The sequence below is a fragment of the Pseudorca crassidens genome, chromosome 1, assembly GCF_039906515.1.
Source record: "Pseudorca crassidens isolate mPseCra1 chromosome 1, mPseCra1.hap1, whole genome shotgun sequence".
Taxonomy (NCBI): domain Eukaryota; kingdom Metazoa; phylum Chordata; class Mammalia; order Artiodactyla; family Delphinidae; genus Pseudorca; species Pseudorca crassidens.
The window spans coordinates 46261257-46286052 of record NC_090296.1 but is presented as its reverse complement, the minus strand read 5'-3'; the positions used below and the strand labels follow the sequence as shown (position 1 = coordinate 46286052).

At 44.4% G+C, this 24796-nt stretch overlaps 1 protein-coding gene, 1 long non-coding RNA gene and 1 other non-coding gene across 4 annotated transcripts in view; 1 reads left to right on the top strand and 2 right to left on the bottom strand.

Annotated features, from left to right (window-relative positions):
* The window catches only part of LOC137223384 (uncharacterized), a 22467-nt gene extending 13470 nt beyond the window's left edge, over nt 1-8997 (bottom strand). Inside the window, exons 1-2 of the long non-coding RNA XR_010942845.1 lie at nt 8605-8997; nt 4650-4729 (exon numbers count right to left, since the gene is read on the bottom strand). This is a non-coding gene — a long non-coding RNA (uncharacterized lncRNA). The remainder of the gene's footprint in view (nt 1-4649; nt 4730-8604) is intronic.
* Nucleotides 8270-24796, top strand: LGALS3 (galectin 3). Of its 2 annotated transcripts, none has more exons than XM_067735025.1 (6): nt 8270-8407; nt 15323-15344; nt 16793-17152; nt 18608-18696; nt 22533-22698; nt 24488-24796. In XM_067735025.1, the coding sequence occupies exons 2-6, from the start codon at nt 15327-15329 to the stop codon at nt 24641-24643; spliced, it is 789 nt and encodes a 262-aa protein (XP_067591126.1). In that variant the 5' UTR covers nt 8270-8407; nt 15323-15326; the 3' UTR covers nt 24644-24796. The 2 variants fall into 2 exon arrangements, with proteins under 2 accessions (XP_067591126.1, XP_067591135.1); XM_067735034.1 differs by lacking the exon at nt 8270-8407 and adding an exon at nt 10953-11079.
* On the bottom strand, nt 21264-21370 carry LOC137208159 (U6 spliceosomal RNA). The gene has a single exon (XR_010935504.1). It is a non-coding gene; the product is annotated as a U6 spliceosomal RNA (small nuclear RNA).

The window sequence follows — 24796 nt, the reverse complement described above, 5'->3', positions numbered from 1 at the left end:
GAATGTACTTTTTTTTTCTTAACATTTTTATTGGAGTATAATTGCTTTACGATGGTGTGTTAGTTTCTGCTTTATAACAAAGTGAATCAGCTATACATATACGTATGTTCCCATATCTCTTCCTTCTTGCATCTCCCTCCCCCCACCCTCCCTATCCCACCCCTCTAGGTGGTCACAAAGCACCAAGCTGATCTCCCTGTGCTATGCAGCTGCTTCCCACTAGCTATCTATTTTACATGTGGTAGTGTATATATGTCCATGCCACTCTCTCACTTTGTCCCAGCTTACCCTTCCCCCTCCCTGTGTCCTCAAGTCCATTCTCTAGGAGGTCTGGGTCTTTATTCCCGTCAGAATGTACTTTTGTAGGCAATAGATTTCCACAGTTTATAATAAACAGCCAGGCATACTTATATGCCTCTTAGCTTCTCTTCGAGATTTACCACCTTGGTTCTGCCCTTGTGGGTTCAGGGCACATGGCATGCCCTTCAAACATGCAGAGGGGGGAATCCTCCTCCATGTTCTCTTATTTTCTGCACAAACCAGATCTCCCAGTTCATTCCACAGAGATATTTGTTTGCTGACCAGCAGATGCATTGAAAATATGCACAGCACCTTGCCAGTGTGCAGATTGGAAGGACCTGTGGGCAGGAGCCTGTCAACTCTGTTCCACCCCACCCCGCCACAGCCCTGGCAATGTCCAGAGTTCCCTTTGCTCCGCAGACGAGATGCTCATCTATAGCGGCTGAAGTGCTTTCCAGCTGGCCTTCTCTTTGCTTCCCCTAACCTAACAGACTGGCAGGTTGGAGAAGACACACACAGAGAGTGTATTGACTGTTCCAGTTTTAGCCGAAGGCTGAGGGAAATCCACGTAAAGCAAGCCTATGTGATTCTGTGCTGGGGGGAGAGGAGGTTGCATAATTTGGGTGTGTATATATGATTTGGGGAGGGAGAAAAGAAGAGGATAGAATCTGCTGAGGGATAGGTGGGGAGAAAAATGACAGTCCTGGAGAATGCAGCAAGGTGGAGGCCGTGAGTATTTGTTGGGGACGAAGACCAGATAACCGTGAACCTGAGCAAGCCTGGGCTGACAGTGGACAGGCTACCTTGTAGAGAAGGTGTAGCCCAATGCCAAGTTCCCAGAAAAGACCTCCCAAGAGCAGGGTGTTCCCCAGTCCCCTGAGTTGTGGATGGGCGGTGTGAGATTCAGCAGGGAAATCCTGGAACATGAGTCAAATAGCAGCAGCTATGGCAACAACACCGAAAGCCAGTTCTGGTTCAAGTCTTTCTTTCTTTCTTTTTCTTTCTTTTTTTTGGCCATACTGTGTGGCTTGCAGGATCTCAGTTCCCCAACCAGCGACTGAACCCGGGCCCCAGCAGTGAAAGCCCGGAATCCTAACAACTAGGCCACCAGGGAACTCCCCCAATTTTTTTTTTTTTTTTGCGGTACGCGGGCCTCTCACTGTTGTGGCCTCTCTCACTGCGGAGCACAGGCTCCGGACGCGCAGGCTCAGTAGCTGTGGTGCACGGGCTTAGTTGCTCCGCGGCATGTGGGATCTTCCCAGACCAGGGCTCGAACCCATGTCCCCTAGCATTGGCAGGCAGATTCTCAACCACTGCGCCACCAGGGAAGCCCTCTCTCTTTTCTTTACTCACCCTCTTTGCTCCCTTCTTTGTCTACTCTCCCCTGGCTCTCTCTAACAAAAGCTCCCCTCATTCAGGCACCCTCAGGATCTTCTGGCATGCCACCAGCTTCCTCAAAGTTCCTCCTCCCCATCCTGGTGAGAGGCCTCTCCCAGGGTCCTTGCTTTCACGGCAGGGTCCTAAAAATCTCTTTATCAGTAGAAATCAGCCAAACTATCGCTCGAGGGCTAATACTGGGCTTGTCCCTTATTTCAAATAGCATAGTGATTTGTATATAGTAGTCACTCAATGATATTTTTATTGATGTTATTAGATTGCTTTTTACACTTATCTTGGAAGAGTTTTATAGGCTTTGGGTAGGATACTGTTGACTCATTTACTGCATGTATACAAATTATAAATTCCTAGGCACACCCGATCATAGCAAAACCCTTTTGTTAGCTCTAAGGGGCATGGATCTGACACCAAAAAGCGGTGCTTGGGGATGTGCAATTAAGGAAGTGAAGCGAAAAAGAAGTTTGAGCACATGATGAGCCCACTAAGTAGCAAGGGCATGAGCTTTATCTATCCCTGAAATGACCGAGGATTACTGGAAAGAAAGGCAAGAGGGTGACTCCTCTCTTGTCTTCATAACAACTGCTTTGGCCATCCCTTTTTCTTATTACCAGAGGCTAGCCCTCTAAGGACAGCGATGCCACTCCTCGCCCTGTGGCCTCATGACTCAGTCTTAAGATTTACAGCATTTTCTGAAGAGGCAAAGGCCCTTCCGGTCGGTAACTCCTTTTTAATACTCATAGGTTAGTCACTTACTATGGATGATTCTTTCAAGTCAATTGGTTGCCAGGCACCCTCTTCAGAGAAGGGGTTATATTTTCATAAACAATCCCCAGCATACAGTGACTTCTATGTATAAGCCTAGAGGGGACAGCAATGAAAAAACAGTACCAGCCACTAAGGCACTTTCAAATGCATCCTAAAGGATGCAAGACACCTTCCCAATTCCATCAAGTGAGTCCTTCATGTGCACACTTCCCTCCTATGGTAGAAAACTGGATGAAAGAATTCATCTTTACACAATGAATTATTTGGTTATTTTAGAGAGGACGGGAATTATTTAGGAACCAGATTATACCTGGTTTCCTCCCTAGTTTACATAAGCCAGTCCCTGCAAGGATTCACTGCTCCGTGTTTGTCTAGATAAGTTGTAAAAGTCAGGACTTCTGTTCTGTTCCTAGACATGGATGAGCTTGGATAACTGTCACTTTCCCTGACAGTAAAAATGAGATGATAATACTTATGTATGTCTTCCAACAAAAGGATAAGACAAAGTTAAAAGGAGAGTATACATAATTTGACTTTCCTGTGCAAAATGTACTAAGGAGGGGCTTCCCTGGTGGCGCAGTGGTTGAGAGTCCGCCTGCCGACGCAGAGGACATGGGTTCGTGCCCCGGTCCGGGAAGATCCCATGTGCCGCGGAGCGGCTGGGCCCGTGAGCCATGGCTGCTGAGCGTGCCCCGGTCCGGGAAGATCCCATGTGCCGCGGAGCGGCTGGGCCCGTGAGCCATGGCTGCTGAGCCTGCGCGTCTGGAGCCTGTGCTCCGCAAGGGGAGAGGCCACAGCAGTGAGAGGCCCGCATACCGCAAAAAAATTTAAAACGTTTTTTTTTGCTTTTTATTGTTTTGTTTGTATTTTACAAACATAGCAACCTATTAATTGAATTCTTCATTATTAAAATTTTAATCATTTTAAGAGGCATTAAATAGTTAACTAAGAGGGAAAAGCACTGAAAGTGATAAAATCAAACGGCCACAGGGTTTTTCTCCAGTGCTCACACTATGAATTTATTTACTTAGCAAATGTTGAGTGCCTACTATGTGCCTCTTTGATTCATCAGTGAATAATACAGCAAAGAACTCCGCGGTCAGGGAGGGGAGTAGAAGAAAGTCAGGGGGAACCAACAATAGACAGTAGGTACAAGAAATAAATCAATTCTGTAGCATGCTGGAAATTGATAAATACCATGAAGAAAAGAAAAATTAGAGCAGGGTAAAGGGGGACCAGCAGCACGAGGAACTGGGGAACTTTTGAGCTGCAATTTTGAATAAGGTGCTAAAATATTGAATAGTAGACTCCTGGAGAAGGGCCATTCGAGCAAAGACTTGAAGGAGGTGACAGAGTCGGTAATGGGAGGAGAGAGTTTCACATATGGGGACAGCCAGGCAAGGATGCTAAGCTCGGAGTGTGCAGGGATGGAACAGCTGGGGGCCCTTGTGGCCCCAGTGTGTAAGCAAGGGGAGGAGAATAGGAGGGAAGTCAGAGTTAAACTCCAAATATAAATGTTTGCTTCCTTCAACTTTCTTAGGGGCAATACAGCTTTATATATTACATATCCTTCATTCTCTGACATCATAAGGCCCACGCAAGCAACACTGTCAGGCTACCTGGGTCACCTTAATGTAATGTCGGAGTTCACAGGAACGTTGCAGTCCATCATGAATCATATATTTTAAAAACATTAATGTATTTTAGTTTTCAGAGTTATTTACAGATACATAGAGTGATAAATATTTATATATCTAAATATATTCTGCGGACATAACATGTAATTTGGACTTTTCATAAATTTCTACCCTTCGATCCTATTGTATCAGAGATTACACCACGAGGCCACATTTCCATTTTCCACTTTGGTTTACTGAGTGAACTCATTGCCCAAAACACAGAACACATGTAACTATCACCAAGTTACATCACAACTCCCAGTTGGCCAGTTCTAGCGAGGCCTCCTTTGTCCCACTGTGGGACTATGCTTCCCATAGTCCGTTCTGGCACAGAGCAGAGCCCTCCGCAGCCCCTCCCCTGCTCAGTTCACCCCAAAGAAGTAACCTCTGTGGACCCTACTCATGCTAACAAACCAGTGTGCTGGCCACCTCACCTCACTCCCCTACCCCCCACCCCAGCCCCTGGCAGATGCAGCCTCTGCCCGCCCCTTGGGAAATGTCCATTACCTACATGAGGGAACTCCCAGCGCCAGTGGGTCTTCCCGGTGAGAACGCCAACGTCGGTCCCAGGAGTCTACTCTGGAAATCTGCAAAGAGCCAGCAAGTCCTGGGGTGTGTGCAGAAGGGGAAAGGACAGACGCCTTATACCCCAGAGCTGTATTTTGTCACTTGGGCCTTGATGCTACTTCTCAAAAAGCTTTCACAAAGACAGCCCCATCAGCTTCTGGCCCCATTCCTCTCTCCCTGGGGCTCCAGCCCAGCAAAAGAGGCTGGACTGGAATTGGTTTCGACATCCCCTCCCTAGTTCTCTGTCCTTACTCCATTGTCTAGCACCAAGTCCCTTCCTCCTCTAGCCAAAAACCCAAAAGCTCCCAGACACAGGTCAAGCAAATACAGAGGCTTTCTCACATATGCTATCAGCCAGACACAGAATCCCACTATAAGACAGAAAACTGTCCCTCAGAATTGAAACACTGGAATCAAAAGAGCAAGTCTGCTCCTCTGTTCTTTCAGAGATCATTTCACGGTGAGGTCAATTCTTCTTTCCTTTTCTGAATGATCCCCTCCAACTTCTAAATCTACCAATTTTTGGTGGTCTGCTGGCAGTGGCGTTTTCCCTCCCTCCCTCCCTCCCTTCCATCGTTCATTGGTGTATTCTTTGCCTCAATCTGTGGAATAGCAAATCCCATTTCCAAAGGCTTATTTCTTAGACCCGGACATACTTTCAACTTGATCTGTGTTGTGATCTTGGTCATATCTAATTCTCTATGCCTCAGTTTTTTCATCTTTAAAACAGGGATAAAAATACCTACCCCCCCATATATGCATGTAAAGAACTAGATATAATACAAAGCACATAAGAAGTGCTTGATGAATAGTAGCCATTAATATTATCTAAACTTCATTTACATATACACATAAAATGAGATATATTTATGTATAATGGATATATATACATATATATATATATATATATATATATATGAAATGATTACCACAATAGTTACCACATCCATCACTTCACATAGTTACCTTTCTGTGTGTGTGTGATGAGAATATTTAAGATCTACTCTCTTAGCAACTTTCAAGTATTGTTAACTATAGTCACCTTGCTATACATGAGATCCCAGAACGTATTCATCCTGTAACTGGAAGTTTGTGCCCTTTGACCAATATCTCCCCATTTCTCTCATCCCCCAGCCTCTGGCAACCATCAAACTATGTTTCTGTTTCTATGAGTTCGACTTTTTTAGATTCCACATGTGAGTGAGATCATTTCGGTATTTGTCTTTCTCTGACTTACTTCACTGAGCATAATGCCCTCAAGTTTCATCCATGTTGTCACAAATGGCAGGATTTCCTTCCTGCCATTTTTTATGACTGAATAATATTTCACTGTGTGTGTGTGTATGAATGTGTATAGATATAGAGACAGTATATAGCTATAGATATATATCTCACATTTTCTTTATCCCATTCATTCATCCACGGACACTTAGGTTGTTTTCAGGTCTTGGCTATTATAAATAATTTTGCAATGAACATGGGGGAGCAGATATCTCTTCAAGATAGTGATCTGATTTCCTTTGGATATGTACCTAGAAGTGGAATTGCTGGATCATATGGTAGTTCTAGTTTTAAGTTTTTGAGGAACTTCCATACTGTTTCAATTTACATTCCCACTAAAAGTACACAAAGGTTCTCTTTTCTCCATCCACATCGTCTCCAACACTTATCTCTTGTCTTTTTGGATAACAGCCATTCTAACAGGCATGAGGTGATACTTCATTGTGGGTTTGATTGGCATTTCCCTGATGATTAGTGACGCTGAGCACCTTTTCATGTACCTGTTGGCCATTTGTATATCTTCTCTGGAAAAGTGTCCGTTTGGTTCCTCTGCCCATTTTTTAATCAGATTTTTTTTTTTTTGTAATTGAGTTGTATGAATGAATTCCTTACATATTTTGGATATTAACCTCTTCTTTGGATATATGATTTGCAAATATTTTCTCCAATTCTGTAGGCTGCCTTTTCACTTTGTTGATAGTTTCCTTTGCTGTGCAGAAGCTTTTTATTTATATATTGGCTGCATTTGGTCTTTGTTTCTGCACGCGGGCTTTCTCTAGTTGTGGCGAGCAGGAGCTACCCTTAGTCGCGGTGCACGGGTTTCTCATTGTGGTGGCTTCTCTTGTTGTGGAACACGGGCCCTAGAGTGCATGAGCTTCTGTAGTTGTGGCTCGCTGGCTTAGTTGCTCCACGGCAGGTGAGATCTTCCCAAACCAGGGATCGAACCTGTGTCCCCTGCATTGGCAGGCAGATGCTTAACCACTGCGCCACCAGTGAAGTCCCTGTACAGAAGCTTTTTAGTTTGATGTACTCTCACTTGTTTACTCTGAGCTTTTATTGCTTGTGCTTTTGGTGTCATAGCCAAAAAAATCATTGCTAAAATCAATGTCAAGGAGTTTTCCCCTGTTTTCCTCTAGGACCTTTATAGTTTCAGGTCTTACATTTAGGTCTTTAATCCATTTTGAGTTAATCTTTTTTTTTTTTTTTTTGAAGTATAGTTGACTTACAATGTTTCAGTGTACAGCAAAGTGATTCAGTCATATATATATTATTTTTCAGATTCTTTTCCATTATAGGTATTACAAGATATTGAATATAGCTCCCTGTGCTATACAGTAGTTCCTTGTTTTTTATTTTATATATTGTAGTATGTATCTGTTAATCCCAAATTCCTATTTATCCCCCCCTCACTTTCCCCGTTGGTAACCATAAATTTGTTTTTGATGTCTGGGAGTCGAGTTAATTTTTGTGAGTCTGAACTTAAAAAGAAATTCATCTTTGACATCCTTAGCCATTTCACTCAGCTATTACCCAGCTAAATGCTACCAAACAAATACCATTTCTCTTGGAAGCATCACTACTTGTTGTAACAACCTTTTTGTAGCCATAGCTTTATTTTATTTAATTCTTCCCTCCTTTATCAGGACTCTTCCCAATAGGAAGTGGTTCACCATTTCAATCATTCATTCATTAAACAAATATTTACCAAACACAGGGTAGATGCTAAGGATGCAGTGGGGAGCAAACAGCAAAACAATTTAGGGCTCCTAGTCTGAGGTGTGGACCCACATCACTGTTCATAAAGGGAATGAAAGCAAGGCCAAGAACAGGGAGCATCTCACCTAGCATCTCAGAAAACTGTGACCCAAGTCACTGTGCGAAGGCTTTGATGCTGAGAAGGGATTTAGGTAAAGTAAATGCAGAAGGGCTGAGAGTGCCTGAGATTCAGGCAGAAAAAGAGTAAACACGGTTAAAGCAAGTAAGCAAGCAAAACTCCCCAAAGAAGCACACACAAAAAGCTTCGCAGACTCTCCCTATCTTGGTCTGAGGAGTTAGCAGGTGAATCTGGTGAGAGGGCGGTGAACTCCGATCTCCAGCGGCTGCGGAGGGGACCGACTGGACGCTGCGGGGATGGAGGCCTCGGGTCAGGGTCCCACCCGCCGCTGTTCCGAGTCAGGCGTCTCCTCTGCGCCCTGGAACCGCGGCGCCTGGGCGCCCGGGCGTCCAGCGAGGACGGGGACTCGCCCCGCCTGGTCCGCAGAGCGAGGCCGTGGGTGGCAGGGGTGGCGGCCCCGCCCCGGGAAAGGCGGGCCTGGCCCGGCGTATTTGAGGCGCAGAGCCGGCCGCCGCCCAGCCAGGACGACAGCACCTCTGCCGAAGCCACCCCCGCAGCGCGCGAGCTAGTGCCGAGGCGTCGGGTGAGTGGCGCGGGGCGCCGGGACTGGGGCGCGCACGGGCTTGCTGGCGGCTGAGCCTGTCAGGGCGAGGGCGCCCGGGCGCTGCTCGGTGCGCGGCCGGGGCTTGACTTCCTGGAGGCCCGCGGGAGGGGGTCGCCGAGAAGGGAGAGCGGAGTCTGAGACTCGGGGAAAGTTAGCAACGCCTTACAAGGACTCACCTGCATTTACTCGAGGCGGACGGGTGTGTTACCCTCTGAGGCGACTGGGAGGCTCAGCCCCGGCGTCGCGCCCTCCCGTCGTCGGCCGCCCAGGGCCGCCGGCGGTGAGCGGCGGGCGCGCGCGCATCACCCCAGCCGCGCGCTCCAGCTGGGCGGGAGGAAGCAGGCCTTCCTGCCCCCAGTCCGCAGAGGGTACTGCTCCCGGACTCTGTCGGGCGGCTCCACGACCCCTGACTTGGCTGTCGACCACTTGATCTTGCTGTGGGATGGGAATGCGCCCTGCTACCTGGCCAACAGGGTCAAGGGCTGCAGCCTCTCTCAGGATGCTGATCCCGTAGAAAAGGGTGCTGCCCCAAGGCTGAGTGGACATGTGCCCGGCTTGACAAAGACCGTACACCCTCAGTTTTTGCAAATCAGTGACTCATCCCTGTCCAGGTTTGGGCATTAACGATCTGTGCCGGGGATATGTGGGGTGTGGCACAATGTTGGTCCCAGGGTGCAGAGGCCTAGCTGAGGCGGGGGTGGGGAGGCTTTTCAAACATGTTTGAGCATTTATTCTGGATTGTGAGTTGCTCAAATCAAAGCACTAAAATGCATGCATTTTGAGGAGTAAGAGCTCAGGGACACAGGGCTTGAGGCCGTGCCTTAGGCTTCATTCATGCCCTCCCCTTAGCGATTCCTATTCCAGATACCGTGGAATATTTGTAAACTGACTCCTGGGAGTTGGGTTGCTGGACAATGAGGACAGTTGGACCTCAGTGACCCAGTCTGTTTCTAGGATTCTGGAAAGGGAATGGAAGAAAGGCTCATTTAGTTCTGAAGAAAACGATAGCAATGAAAATTGACCTCTTGGCACAGAGCATGAGAGAAAATTTTCACCAGCTTCCAAAATTCTGACTCATTTGCCTCAAGTTTATCTTTCATACTAGGAAATTGTTTCCATAAAAGTTAAAGTTTAATAATAAAAATTTATTGTTCCACAGTAGTCTCCTTTTCAGACATTGACTTTGAATCCCTAGAGGAGAGTCTTTCAATCCTTTGATGGCTATGCCTCATCCTTGATCTATGGGAGATTGGAGCTCTTTCCTAAGTTAATAATGTGTGGGCGTTATACTTAGAATCAGCATTTACTTCATATTCTTGGGAGAAGTTTGATGATGGGTCTTGAATGTTTTGAGCTTAGAAATATTAGGTGGTGCCTCACCAGTTTACATAAGAAGCAGAAAAGAAGGAGCATTGACCCCAAAAGCTAGTTTTTTGGGGGGTTTTTTTGTTTTTTTTTTTTTGCGGTACTTGGGCCTCTCACTGCTGTGGCCTCTCCCGTTGCGGAGCACAGGCTCCGGACGCGCAGGCCCAGCGGCCATGGCTCACGGACCCAGCCGCCCCGCGGCATGTGGGATCCTCCCCGACCGGGGCACGAACCCGCGTCCCCTGCATCAGCAGGCGGACTCTGCGCCACCAGGGAAGCCCTGGTTTTTTTTAAAGACATGCTTTTCTTTTGTAAGTCACCAATGCCTTTTTAATTTTTATTTATTTATTTAAATTTATTTATTTTATTTATTTATTTTTGGCTGTGTTGGGTCTTCGTTGCTGTGCGCGGGCTTTCTCTAGTTGCAGCGAGCGGGGGCTACTCTGCGGTGCACGGGCTTCTCATTGCGGTGGCTTCTCTTGTTGTGGAGCACGGGCTCTAGAGCGCAGGCTCAGTAGTTGTGGCGCACGGGCTTAGTTGTTTCGCGGCATGTGTGATCTTCCCGGACCAGGGCTCGAATCCGTGCCCCCTGCATTGACAGGCGGACTCTTAACCACTGCTCCACCAGGGAAATGCAAAAGCTAGTTTTAAAAAAAATGGAATAGCAAATTTCACTCTGTTGAGGGGTCCTTAATCAATGACATTTTGCTATGCCACAAATATGCAGAAGTGCTTTATAAAGACTTTTTACTTACTGCTAGTGAGGTCAAAGGCCAATATTGGTCTCACCTGTGATTTAGATACTGTTTGCCTAGAACCTTCATCAGTCAGACTCTAAATTTTAACTGTAATACAGATATTTATTCATATAGTAAAACTTGAGACTCTTATGTTACCTTAAGTACCAGTTGGCTTGTAAACTTCATATACCTGAGACTCATTGTAACTGATCTAAAACTTAGCCTCTCTTTCCTGTGATAGTTTGGGACACAGGCTTCTCTGAGGACAGCTAGTTAACATTTTGTGTCTGGTGCCTGAATGGGTTCTTCTCATTAAATTCTGAGTGGTAAGCCTGCCAGGGCAGTAATTCCAATGTGCTGCTGACTAAGTATCATGTGTTCTCTCTTGACTGATGTTCAGCTTTTCCATAAGGGAAAAAAAAATCAGTAACTGAGAGGCACAAAGTAACTTTACCTTCCTTGATGCTGAGGAACAATGATGAAAAAGAAATCCTAGTAAAGGACCAGTTTCCTTTATTCTAACCAGCATCATTGAATTTGGCTTTGGTAAGTGAGCGTTCCTCAAGGCCTGTTCCGTGTTTCTGTAAGTCCAGGACGTAGACTGCCTGTCCTGTGTTCTTTGGGGAGGAGTGTGGACAGTGCTTGGGGTTCTGAGGAAATACGTTTGTGATCTACTTCCCTTACAGCTCGTATAAAAGTTGGGGCCCTTTGTGGGCAGAAATTTCAGAAGTGCTCCTGGGAACCCTGGCAACTGAATTAATTGCTGCATGGGCCTAGAATAGCTTAGTACAGTGGATAGCTACTCTTTATGAAGGGCAGAGCTGCAATTAACAACCGATTAAAGTGGCCTGCGTTCTGACTCATGTTTAAATTCCTTATTCCAAAGCAATACTGAACTACTTTCTGTAGGTTTTTCCAAATGTGAAGACTCAGGTAGTAGTTTTTAAATGTTTTTGTCTTTGACGTAGTGTTTCTATCCTGGCTTTTCAAAATTCTCTGATTCTGGGAATGCCAGAGTTCACAAACCTATAGTACCTGTGGAGTGGGAAGATTTTTTAAATTTTACATTTGATTGTCTCTATAAGCTACTCCTCTAAAAAAAAAAAGAAAGAAAAAGAAAAAAAAAGAAAATTTCCAGGCAAGTAGGGAAGATATTTACCCAAATAGATGTGTGTTTTTTTTTTATTCTTTTTTTGGTTCCTTTTTTTGTTTTTAAGTTCTAAGGTTGCTAACCTTGATTTCAAAAGAACATTGGTTAAAACCTGTTTCATCAGAGATCTGATGGTTGGGAGTTGACATAATCAAAACAATGCATACCCAATTTTTGGAGAAGTAAGCTTTATCGGTTTAAATGTGGTTATAATTAGCAAAGTGACTGTGCAAAATGCCATCCTTGTATTCAATATCACTGCACACTGAGTCACCCAGCTAGTTTTCTGACAAAAACATGATTTTTTTTTTAACTTATTCATTTTATTTACTTATTTTTGTCTGCATTGGGTCTTCGTTGCTATGGGCGGGGCTTCCCATTGTGGTAGCGCACAGGCTCAGCTGCTCCACGGCATGTGGGATCTTCCCGGACCAGGGCTCGAACCCATGTCCCCTGCATTGGCAGGAGGATTCTCAACCACTGTGCCACCAGGGAAGTCCCCATGATCTCTTTTTAATTTGTTTACAATTTCAGCATGTTTATGCAGTTCTGAATGTTTAAGCCAGAGAATGAATTTCTAAATGAAGTAACTAACACTTTCGAAGGACTATAAAATTTCAAAGTGTGAGGTTTTAAACTAGTGTAAAATCAGCCTGAATTAGGAGTCAGGATGCTTGGACCCTGGTCCTTGGCCTGCCAATGACAGAATGACTTTGGGTCACCACATTACCTCTCTGAGATTCAGTTTCCTCACCTTTAAAGTGAGGATATTAATTTTTCCCTGTCAATCTCATAAGATTATTATCAGAATCAAAATAGGTAAGGTATGTGAAAGTGCTTTGTAAACTGAAAAGCACCACATAAATGCAGGGTGTCATTATTCTAATGGGCTTGTCTAATGTGTCACAACACAATCCAAACTGTCATCCTTGGTGTCATGTGAAACACAGTAGAAATAAAGTGGAATCTGCTTTGTTTCTTAAATTGTTTGGGGCTAGTTGGAAAATAAACTGAATATGCTTGAACAGAAACTTTGAAAAGAATAAATGTTACATTTTAGAAATGTAAATGTCTTTGTGTGAGTTTCTGGTTATGATCAGCCTTTAAACACATCTAAGTTTAATTGGATTTATGTTAATACGACACTTTATGAGGCCAATGGAACAGATTTAGCTAGTTTTAACAATTGAAACTACCTTTCTGTTTTTTATTGACCTGCATAGGTACATTTATGTGAGGATACATATGCTAATTAGCCTACACCAGTGGTTCTCAAACCAGGCACAATTTTGCCCTCTTCCCGCTTCCCCCAGGGTTATTTGGCAATGTCTTAAGACATTCTGCATTATCACGATGGCGGGGGAGGGGTGCTACTGGCATCTTGTGTGTTGAAGCCAGGGATGCTGCTGCACATACCGCAATGCAGGGGACAGCCCCTCCCTACAAAGTATCCCACCTGAAATGTCAGTGGTGTGAGGTTGGGAATAAGCCTGAACACAATGGGGATATTTAAAAGAAGTCAAAACACTTACAGTGTTATTGCTGAGGCTTTGATACGTTGCCCAGGAGTGTAATCAAAGGAACTAAGCTTTCTGCCCACTATGAAGTTCAATATTGTTTCCTACTGGCATCCAAAATGAGAAGCTTTATTTTCTTGACTTAAGAAATGTCCTTTCTTTCTCTTTAACAACTCTTAAGTTCTTTCCGGGGTAGCAGCACAGTTTTCAAGGCAGTGGTAGCCTTTTGGGGAAGGAAGCACAGAAGAGCACCTGACTTTTGCTTTAAAAGGTCAAATACTATATACTAAATACAGTGAATATAAGCCCTGGGAGAGTCACCGTGACTTCCTAATCAAATTGCTAGCAGTTTCCACGTTGGAAGGTGGGCACAGTGGTAACAGTGACAACCTGAGTGTTTCCAAATATATTTGAGAATGCCCAGATTAAAAGAGATGTGCAAAAAGAAAGAGTATTTTATCCTACAGCAGAGTAGGATAAAATATCTGGTGTATAAATAAAGCACACATTAAGTTCTAGGAGGAGGTCTGCCTGTTTGGTTTTTTAACAATAAAATCTAATATTTTACATTTTTAGGACCTATCAAGTAGCCACCATTTACTCATTTATTTTAAGAATAATAATTGAGTAACTATCACAAATAGGCGACTTAAGGAAAAAGAGATTCTGATTGTTCAAGTCCAGGTAATTTTGGCCACAGCACCAGTGATCCTGAGCTGAGAAAACTCACCCAGGCCTGAGGAGTCCAAAGCTACTCTCCTCCCCTCACCGCTAGAGAGCACCAGCAGCGGGAGCAGGTGTAAAACATCGTGTTTGGATGGGGCCTTGGCACAGGGGGAGGAGCCGGAGAAGCAAGAATGATGTCTCGGGGCTACCCTTTGAGGCAGCTGTGGGCAAGGCCAACCCTTTCTGGTAGCATCCTACCCAAAAATATTTTCCTCCACATTGTCTGACTTTTTTTTTGCGGTACGCGGGCCTCTCACTGTTGTGGCCTCTCCCGTTGCGGAGCACAGGCTCCGGACGCGCAGGCTCAGCAGCCATGGCTCACGGGCCCAGCCGCTCCGCGGCACGTGGGATCTTCAGGGACTGGGTCACGAACCCGAGTCCCCTGCATTGTCAGGCGGACTCTCAACCACTGCGCCACCAGGGAAACCCTGACTTTTTTTTTTAAACCTTAGTTGTTTGTTATACTGCCAGACATTTCATTTGGAATAACAAGTATCTTTAAAAAAAAAAAAAGGGAATCATCTTGTGCCCGCCTTTCTTCTTTATTGCTCCACATCACAATCTCACCTTTCCTTCAAGGCTTAGCTCAAGCAACACTGTCTCTTCCCCTGTTAGAAGTCATCTTTCGAGTTGTGACTTCCCACAGCATGCAGTCTGGCTCACAGCGTCCATCACTTGTGACCCCCTTCTGGCCTCTGGACCCTTTGGCCATACATCTTGGTCGATTTCATCTTCAAACCCAGACAGGAGCCACCCGGTGCCTGGCCCAGAGTAGGCATAAATGTGTACCAATGAAGGAATAAATCAACAGCAGCAACTAGGTCTTGGAGGGTGGGGCGGGGAAGGCAAGGGTTGTCTTTCAAATCTCAGTAGGAAGAACCAACCGCTTCCTCCCAAAACCCAGAGGAGGGTGTGGGGCTGTTAGAGGGAACCGGAGGGGAGGTGGGTGAGATTAATGCACTGAACACTTTTTATGAGGTGGTAGAAAAAGAACACAGGAAGGAAGGTGAAGGAGGACCAAAAACCCAGGACCGTTTACATTTGTTACCTAGGAAAGGAGCAGAGCATTTTATTCCCCCCTCTCCCACCTGCGTTGGGTCGCCTGGTACTCCCAGGATTCAGGCCACAGGCTAGTGTGATTAGAGTTTAAAGGTATGAGTTAAATAGGGCGTGGTGATCCAGGTGGAGTGCATCTCCGCCCTTTGATGAGACATTTTTGTGGTTCCCCGCTAATGATTTCAGCATATTTGAGGAATAGACTGGCTTGTGTTAGGAGAATGCCTGTACACTGACTAGACCTGCACAACGAGCTGTTTGTGATGTTAAATTCACACGGAAACCAGTGAAATCTTTTAGGATCAATAACCTGTGTTTGTTTGTTTGTTTCTCCTTTCAGGAAAATGGCAGACAGTTTTTCGGTAAGTGTTTTATGTCTGTTTTCCTACCCTAATATGTATACAGTCATGCAGGTTGAAGGTTGTTTTTTTTTAACCACTCAAGTTTTCCTAACTCTCCCACCACTTGGCTTCCTCTGGCCTCACCCGTCCAATGAGGGCTTGTTAGCTGGAGTCTTGTTTTTCCAGCAACAGATTTGGGAAGAAAGCCAGGAAGAGAGAGGCCTGGGCCTCACTAACAGTAACCCCTTTACCCAAGGCCTAGGACAGACGTGGGTGGATTCCACTGGCAGGAGCTGAGAAACCAGCTGAACAAAGGGCAGTGTGGTACAGTCTGAGCATCCTGATTTTTTTTTTTTTTAAATCCTGCAGTGCCCTCTACTCCTCCTTTCCCAAATGCTGGAGTAAGAAGCAGCCAAAATAAATTCCTATTAGCATGCTTATGTATTCTCAAATTCCTTAACAGAATGACTCACACCACCTACAGCCAGGAGCTTGAGTTGTTTTCTAAATCCGGTTTACTTTCCGTCATCATCCAGCCCTCTGTTTCTCTCTCCCCCTCCCCCAGACCCCATGGGCTCCCTTCACAGCCTCACTCTGCTGCCCCGATACCAGGTCTGGGGTTGGGTTCCTGATGCACCAAAGGGTCAGACAATCCTGGCAGATCATATTCAATCAACATAGAAGTTTTTACTGAGTATCTTCCATGTACCACCTAGCACTCTGCTAAATACTGTAGATGTCAGAGAGGGAGAAGGCAGAGTCTCCTCCTGGAGAGAAAGGACACAAACCAACACTGGCACAGCATCTTGCGGTCTATAAAGAGCCGTCCCAAATGCTGCCTCATCTGTTCCTCACAACAATCACATGAGATAAGATCATTATCCCTGTTACACAGACAAAGACACTAAGTCCTGTACAAGTAGCATGATGGCTCCAAGAGTTTGGGGCTCTTGAAGGATGGCACTGGATTTCAAACCAGATCTTGTGATTCCACATCCCTGTGTACAAGGCAGCTTCTCTGATACTAGCCTGGATGCCACTAAGTGGTGACTAACCTGGTGCACCTGAAGTGCAGTAGACATCCAGCCAAGGGAAGGCCAAGGCAACCAGCGCCAGCTTGGTGGAGGTTTTCCAGCCCACATGCATCTTGATTTTCATGATTGTTTTTCTCGTGTCAGAAAGTATGTGCTTTTACACAGAGGATGGCTAGCTCCTGACTTTAGCAAATTACGAAAAGGCAACCCTTAATGATCTGAGACGATGGGAAGCAAGAATAGAGTGATCAAGCATGTATAATCCTAAAGTCTAATTTTAGTCTTAGGAACTCAAAACTAATAGGTGGGGGAAATTTTATTGATATGAATTTCATATCTTCAGCATGTCGCTCTAATTCTTAGATCACATATTCCTGAAAATTCTGTTGTGGTGAATGTCTTTCATCCTATAACTGTTTATGTCTTTCTTTCCAGCTTAATGATGCCTTATCTGGGTCTGGAAACCCAAACCCTCAAGGATGGCCTGGTCCATGGGGAAACCAGCCTGCTGGGGCAGGAGGCTACCCGGGAGCATCCTATCCTGGGGCCTACCCTGGCCAGGTACCACCCGGCCCCTACCCTGGCCAGGGGTTACCCCCAGGGGTAACCCCTCCTGGGGGTTACCCAGGCCAGGCACCTCCAGGGGCCTACCCTGGCCCAACTGCACCTGGTTATCCTGGACCAACTGCACCAGGTGCCTACCCTGGGCCTGGGGTCTACCCACCTCCTGGACAGCCAAGTGCTCCTGGAGCCTACCCTGCTGCTGGCCCTTATGGCGTCCCCTCTGGACCCCTGGTAAGATGGTGTTAGTCATTTCGTATGCTTGACTGTGATCAGGACAAAGCTAATGAAGCCCGTAGCAATTGTCTGGAGCAGTGGTGCCATCACTTTGAGGTGCTGTGGCTGGGAGCTGGCTCTGGGTACTGACCTGCAAAGGGCTCCTGGGAGAGCTGAAGCTTTAAACTCACTGCTTACAGCTGCTTTGCAAGGACCAGCCACAGTGTATGTTGGTCCAATAGAAAAAATTGCTGCTCGTGTTGAGTTCAATATGTGTACTGTTAAAGAGAAGCTAGTGCATCTTTTAAAGGCATCTGTAAAGCAGCTTTAATATAAATCAAGTTAAGATCATAGCAATGGGAGAAGTTTTGGTTATTATTATTAATAAACACTGAGTATATAACAGGTGCCAGCTGTGTGCTTCTACATGGATGATCTCATTCAACCCCATAAGCACCCTCTAAGACACTGTTATTATCCCCACTTCACAAATGAGGAAATGGGGCAATAAAGAGTTATACAACCTTCCCATGGTCATAGAGGGAACCTTTGGGGGAACCACGGTAATCGGGTTTTTAAAAACCTTCTAAAGATAATTTTGTCATCTAAGGATTAATTTTTCACTTACATTAAAACCCATTTTAATAAATGAGTTCTAAGCATAAAACTCTGTGGGGCTCCAGCCACATCTCAGACACAGACCCTTCCCTTCCAAATAGTGTAGTTGGGAGAAAAGATACAGATATGAGGAAAGAGTTCAATAGCACAGGACTATTGAGTTCCGGGAGGAAGCACAGGACTAGTACAGATCAGACAGATCAGTGCTAGAGAGAAAAGACTTGGGTGATGGTTGAACCCAGGGGGAAACAATTTTACAGGAAAAAGAGAAGAGGCCAAGGACAGAGCATTGGGAATATTTACAGCACCTTGAACATAGAAGGTCAAGAAATATTTGTAAAATGAACTGGGGAAGGTATTAATTGGAAAGTGTCCATTCTACAAATATCAAGTACCTGCCACATTCGAAGCACTCCTCAGGGCCTTGTGTGAGTGGAACATAGGGGGCCTCAGAAGCCCAGAAGGTACCACAGTGCCTGCCCACAGGGAGCAGAACAACCTGACAGAGAATGTTATATGACAAGGATCTTTCCAGAAAATAGGTCAAGTGGATGAGTTATAGATTGGGATGGGCCTTGTCATGAGAGATACAGTGCTCCGAAAGGGAACATGTTCTGCCTTTGGCACCAATTAACTGATGGCCTTATTCTCGATTATTAGCTGCAGTTGTGTAGGGAGCCTTCTCTCTTCAGGCCCTGGGCAAGGTGGCCTGAGAGTCTGAAAAGATGGCTAAAGTAGGATTATGTGTTATTCACACGTATTAAAAGTGGCTGAACTTTAGCGATATCTTTTTCTTTCTTGCCTCAAGAAAACATTACTCTTTAGTGATATATATATATATTTTTTAATTCCCAGAATGTGCCTTATGACCTGCCTTTTTCCGGAGGAGTCATGCCTCGCATGCTGATAACAATCCTGGGCACAGTAAAGCCTGATGCAAACAGGTAAAGAGCAAAGTCAGCAAGTCTAACATATTTACTGATTGCTTTTGGAATAAAGGGTGATCTGTTTTGAATTTTGATAGAGTTTTTAAAATTGCACATTTAGAATCTTGGCTATACCATAGTTTGGGATTTCCCCATAAATCAATACGCATTCCCACCAAGAAGACAAGGTTTCCCTCACTAAATCTTGTGTTTCTCCCAGAACCAGAATAAAACAGAGTTCTACTTTGTGAGGACCAAGAGGAAGAGCAGGAAAACCCATTCTGTTGGTTCTTCTAGGCAGTGAAAGCCTTAGAATTAGAGCCTTTGTAATGTAATGTTTGGCCATCCCTCCACCTCTGAGCCATAGATTGTCTAAAACACAAAGCCCATCAAAAATTAGGGTCAGGGACTTCCATGGTGGTTCAGGGGCTAAGACTCCATGCTCCCAATGCAGGAGGCCGGGGTTTGATCCCTGGTCAGGGAACTAGATCCCACATGCCTCAACTAAGAGTTCTCAGGTTACAACTAAAAAAGATCCCACATGCCACAGCTGAAAGATCCTGCATGTCGCAACGAAGATCATGCGTGCCGCAACTAAGACCCGGTGGAGCCAAATAAATAAAAAAAAAAAAAAAAAAAAACTAGGGTCAAAGACAAAAAGATGTCTAGTTGATCTGAGAGCTTAAATATTATACCTCTCGGGGCTTCCCTGGTGGCGCAGTGGTTGAGAGTCCGCCTGCCGATGCAGGGGACACGGGTTCGTGCCCCGGTCCGGGAAGATCCCACATGCCGCGGAGCGGCTGGGCCCGTGAGCCATGGCCGCTGAGCCTGCGCGTCCGGAGCCTGTTGCTCCGCAACGGGATAGGCCCGCGTACCGCAAAAAAAAAAAAAAAAAAAAAAATTATACCTCTCTGTCCTCATAGTGGTACAAATCTCCCTGCAGTTGTGCAGATCTTGGTGCACTCTCAGATTTGTGAGCTTGGCCGCCATTTCCGTCTTCATACCGGGTGAAACAGCAGTCACAGATTCCCACGTGTCAGCCTGGTCTACAGATGATAAGTGACAAGGTGGGGAACCCCAGTCTTCTGAGTAGACACTGTTTACTTAAAAAGTTTGAAAAGACTGCAAGTTAAAGACTTTGTAAAAATAAATCAGCCTCTGCCATTGGTACTGGTGGGGTGAGCTCGGGGCGGGTAAGACTTTGAGCTCACTTAGGAAAATCCATGCTGATTTACGGGCTGCCCTGGGATGCTTGGCTCTGGTTATCACCACTGGTTATATTTATATATAATACAAGCAGGCTAGGGCTATCCTGAAGCTGTTCAGTATGTCTGTCCTTGAGGTTAGTAGTACTATTAAAGCTCCTAGATTAATTAATATGTTTCTGGGTCTTATGGACAGGATACAAAAGGTACAAATTCCAGCTGTGTACACAGGTTTATTTAAGAATCTATAAACAGCCCCTGTGAGTGCCTGTCATCTTGATCCGCGTGAATCGGCAGGAGCAACCTCCTCTGTTACCAGGAGGTGGACTCAGATTCTGATCTGATCGTTTTACATTCAGCTAACCAGTTCACTCCACCTCCAGCCAGCCTGCTCTGGTTCTACGTGGTAGTCACTACCCTAAGCCAGCTCTTCCTTCCACACAGCCTATACAGCTTCTCTCAGCACAATACTTCCCTACATAATAAAGCTTGTCTCACAGCAAGTTACACAACATATATATCCTCTGCCTGTGTCCTTATCCATCTTGCCTCCCAAAATAACATAGGACCCAGCGCCCTGATCCTCTGCAGACAGCACTCACGATTTGGTAATATCTGCTCTCCTCCTGCTGCAGCTGCTGTCATGCAGGACCACACTGGTATCTTTGCCTTATTTATGACTGTTGCACTAAAAAGGTTAGTTCCAATAACAATAGAGATGTCGACTGAGACTGTGGCAGGTCAAAACCAATTTTGGTTGAAATGATTAAGGTGGTAGTAAACTGAGAAATGTATTGCTTTGATCTGCAAAATCTATGTGAGCAGTTACACGAAAGAAAAAAATCCGTACGGCGGTAGAGTTGACAATTATCTTCCTTTTCACAGCTGAGAAAATACAGGCATTGCATATTTAGTCAAATACAACTTCTATTGCCATTTGACCATATTGGTCCTTTCCCTGTGAATTTAATCATTGGTGGTTGTATGTGTCTGTTACTGGGTGAATTAAATACCGAAGGAATCATTGTTAGTAGGTCTAGAAAGCAGACCTTGCTTTTTTTTTTAAATATTTTACTCAATTGAATTTTCTTTTTTAAAAAATTTATTTTTATTTATTTTTGGCTGCGTTGGGTCTTTGTTGCTGCGCACAGGCTTTCTCTAGTTGTGGTGCACGAGCTTCTCATTGCGGTGGCTTCTCTTGTTGTGGAGCACGGGCTCTAGTCACCCATAGTTGTGGCACGTGGGCTCTAAAGCACAGGCTCAGTAGCTGTGGCACACGGGCTTAGTTGCTCCACGGCACGTGGGATCTTCCCAGACCAGGGCTCGAACCTGTGTCCCCTGCATTGGCAGGCGGATTCTTAACCACTGCACCACCAGGGGAAAAAAATAGAACGCTTCATGAATTTGCGTGTCATCCTTGCCCAGGGGCCATGCTAATCTTCTCTGTATCGTTCCAATTTTAGTATATGTGCTGCCGAAGCGAGCACACCTTGACTGTTTCATGTGTAGAGAGTAAAAAGAGAATTACAGCTGAATAGAAGGATCTGACCAAAGACAACGAGGCCAAAAAACTCAACACATAGTCTTGTGTACTTTGAGATACTGTGGTAGTACATCGAATACCGTAGTCCCCCCTTATCTGAGGTTTCGCTTTCCACGATTTCAGTTACCCAGGGTCAATCGCGGTCTGAAAATATTAAATGGAAATTCCCAGAAATAAGCAGTTCATAAGTTTTAAGTTGCCACCGTTGTGAGCAGCATGGTGAAATCTCACGCTGTCCAGCCCCATCCTGCCCAGTACGTGAAATCATCCCTTTGTGCAGCAATATCTGGCCTATTAGGCACTTAGTAGCTCTCGGTTATCAGATCCACTGTCGTGGTACCCTGGTGCTTGTGTCCAAGTAACCTTTTACTTAATAATGACCCCAAAAGCAAGAGTAGTGATGCTGGCAATTCATATATGCCAAAGAGAAGCTATAAAAGCCTCCTTTTAAGTGAAAAAGGGAAGGTTCTTGACTTAATGGAAAGAAAAAAATTGTATGCTGAGGTTGCTAAGATCTATAGTAAGTACAAATCTTCTGTCCATGAAATTGTGAGAAAGGAAAGAAACTCATGCTAGTTTTTTTTTCTTCCTGTCATACCTCAAACTGCAAAAGTTACAGCCCCAGTGCATAAGTGCTTAGTTCAGATGGAAAAGGCATTAAATGTGTACAATATTTTGAAAGACAACATTCACATGACTTTTACAACAGTATATTGCTGTAATTGTTCTATTTTATTATTAATCTCTTACTGTACCTAATTTATAAATTAAACTTTATCATAGGTATACATGTATAGGAAAAAAGTGTGCGTGGATAGCTAGCCAGCTAGCTAGCTAGCTAAATAGATGTTTGGTTCGGTACTATCCATGGTTTCAGGCATCCACTGGGGTCTTAGAACATACCCTCTGCACATAAAGTGGAACTACTGTACTTGGCCCAGTATACTTCCCAGTTTGAACCCATTCTCTGGTTTATTTGCTTTCTGTTTAGAAATTTTTCCTGTATTTTATAAATGATTTGCTCTTTAGAAAATTTTATGTTCTTCACTTGATACAAATGTACAACTTGAATAATTTTACTAACTCTGGTCTTTGGTTTAAAACAGACTTGCTTTAGATTTCAAGACAGGAAATGATGTCGCCTTCCACTTTAACCCACGCTTCAATGAGGACAACAGGAAAGTCATCGTTTGCAATTCGAAGCTGAATAATAACTGGGGGAAGGAAGAAAGACAGACGGTTTTCCCATTTGAAAGTGGTAAACCTTTCAAAGTAAGTTATTGCTACTATTATTTATTGATAATGTATATTTCTCATGGGGAATCACTCTTAAACCACAATGCACAGGAAATGAATTTTCATCAGCTGTCCTGGGACACCTAACCAGTACATCTGCTCTCCATACCAGGGGACAGGTCTCAGAAATAGTGGCACTCTCCCCAACTCCATTCAGGCACCTTACCATCACCCGTTACCACCCTTCTGAGTTTAAGCTTTTCTGGAAGTGAGAAAAATAGCATCTTTAATAAAAAAAGTAGAGAGTCTTTATGGTACAGTTGGGCTGAGACTTAATTCCTCAAAACAACATAGTTAGCATGGCAATCAAAACAAAATATTGGATTTCCCTGGTGGTCCAGTGGTTAAGACTCCATGCTTCCAATGCAGGGGGCGTGAGTTCAATCCCTGGTTGGGGAACTAAGATCCCACATGCCGTGTGGCATAGTCAAAAAAAATAAAAAAACCTAAAATTTTTAAATTCTAAAAGTAATACATACTTGTTTTATGAAAAGAAAAATTTATAGATTTTAAAAAATTAACTAAAAAGTCCTCCATCCTTTACTGCTTCCCCCATCCTCACAAAGGTTTCAACATGAGTAACTTTCCAGTGTTTTCTATGACAAGCAACACACTTTTCATTTTTAAGCACTGCTTCACAAATATTTATTAGGTCCACAGTATCAGGTAAGGGTTGACTATAGATTGGATTATAAAACAGCTAGACCGGGCTTCCCTGGTGGCGCAGTGGTTGAGAATCCACCTGCCAATGAAGGGGACACGGGTTCGATCCCTGGCCCAGGAAGATCCCACATGCTGCGGAGCACCTAAGCCCGTGCGCCACAACTACTGAGCCTGTGCTCTAGAGCCCATGAGCCACAACTACTGAAGCCCGTGGGCCTAGAGCCTGTGCTCCGCAGCAAGAGAAGACACCACAGTGAGAAGCCCGTGAACCGCAACAAAGAGTAGCCCCCACTCGCCGCAACTAGAGAAAGCCTGTGCGTAGCAACGAAGACCCAACACAGCCACATATAAAAATAAATTAATTAATTAAAAAAACCCAGCTAGACCGCCAGCTCAAGGGCAGGGTCTAACAGGGACCATATTCTACATTTGGTGGACATCTTTCCTTATGAGAACATTGCCACCTAATAGTACTTCATTGTTCAGATGTGTAATAATTCAGCCTGTACCCTACTGATGAAAATTTGGAGTATGGAAATATTCCAAACAAATAAAACCGGGAAAGTTTTATTTATTTTACTAAAATACTGTGATAACTATCCTTATAAATCTTTGCTTCCCAGAATAACTTTACTCAAAGAATATACATGTTTAAAATTTAGATAAGGATATTGCCAAAGTGCTGCTTCCAAAAGGATGTAAGGATTAACACATCCTCTAACTACTGGGAGAGTATGTTTCCCCTACTCTTGCCAAAACTGGTTATTATCAATCTTCATAACATTTGCCACTCTTAAGTAGAGGATTCCTATTTTAGCATTTAGTTTTAGTTTTAGTTTTAGGTGGTTGAGGCCATCCAAAAACTTTACCTAATCTTTTCCTCTGTGGCTTCAACTATATATCCTTCTAAAAATTTTATCATTTTGTTTTGTTTAAATCTTGAATAAGTTGGAGTTTATTTTTGCTGTAAAGTTACTTTTTCTGACTTTAATTAGTTCTACAATTGATCATAAAGGTGAAATGCTGGACATCCTGAGCTCAGGCCACACTGGTTTTGTGATGAATGGGCATTCCTAACAGTTTTGTGTACGTGCCATTTCAGATACAAGTCCTGGTTGAAGCTGACCACTTCAAGGTTGCGGTCAATGATGCTCACTTGTTGCAGTACAATCATCGGGTGAAAAATCTTGGGGAAATCAACAAACTGGGAATCTCTGGTGACATAAATCTCACCAGTGCTTCGCACACCATGATATAAAGGAGCAGATACTTTTTAAAGAAATGAAATTGAACGTAAACCTTACACATTTAAAAGTTTCATGTTCACTATGAGTGAAAAATTTTACCTTTATTCATCAATGTCCTTCTTGCAAATCATCCATTTAATAAAGAGTTACCTGTCTTCACATGT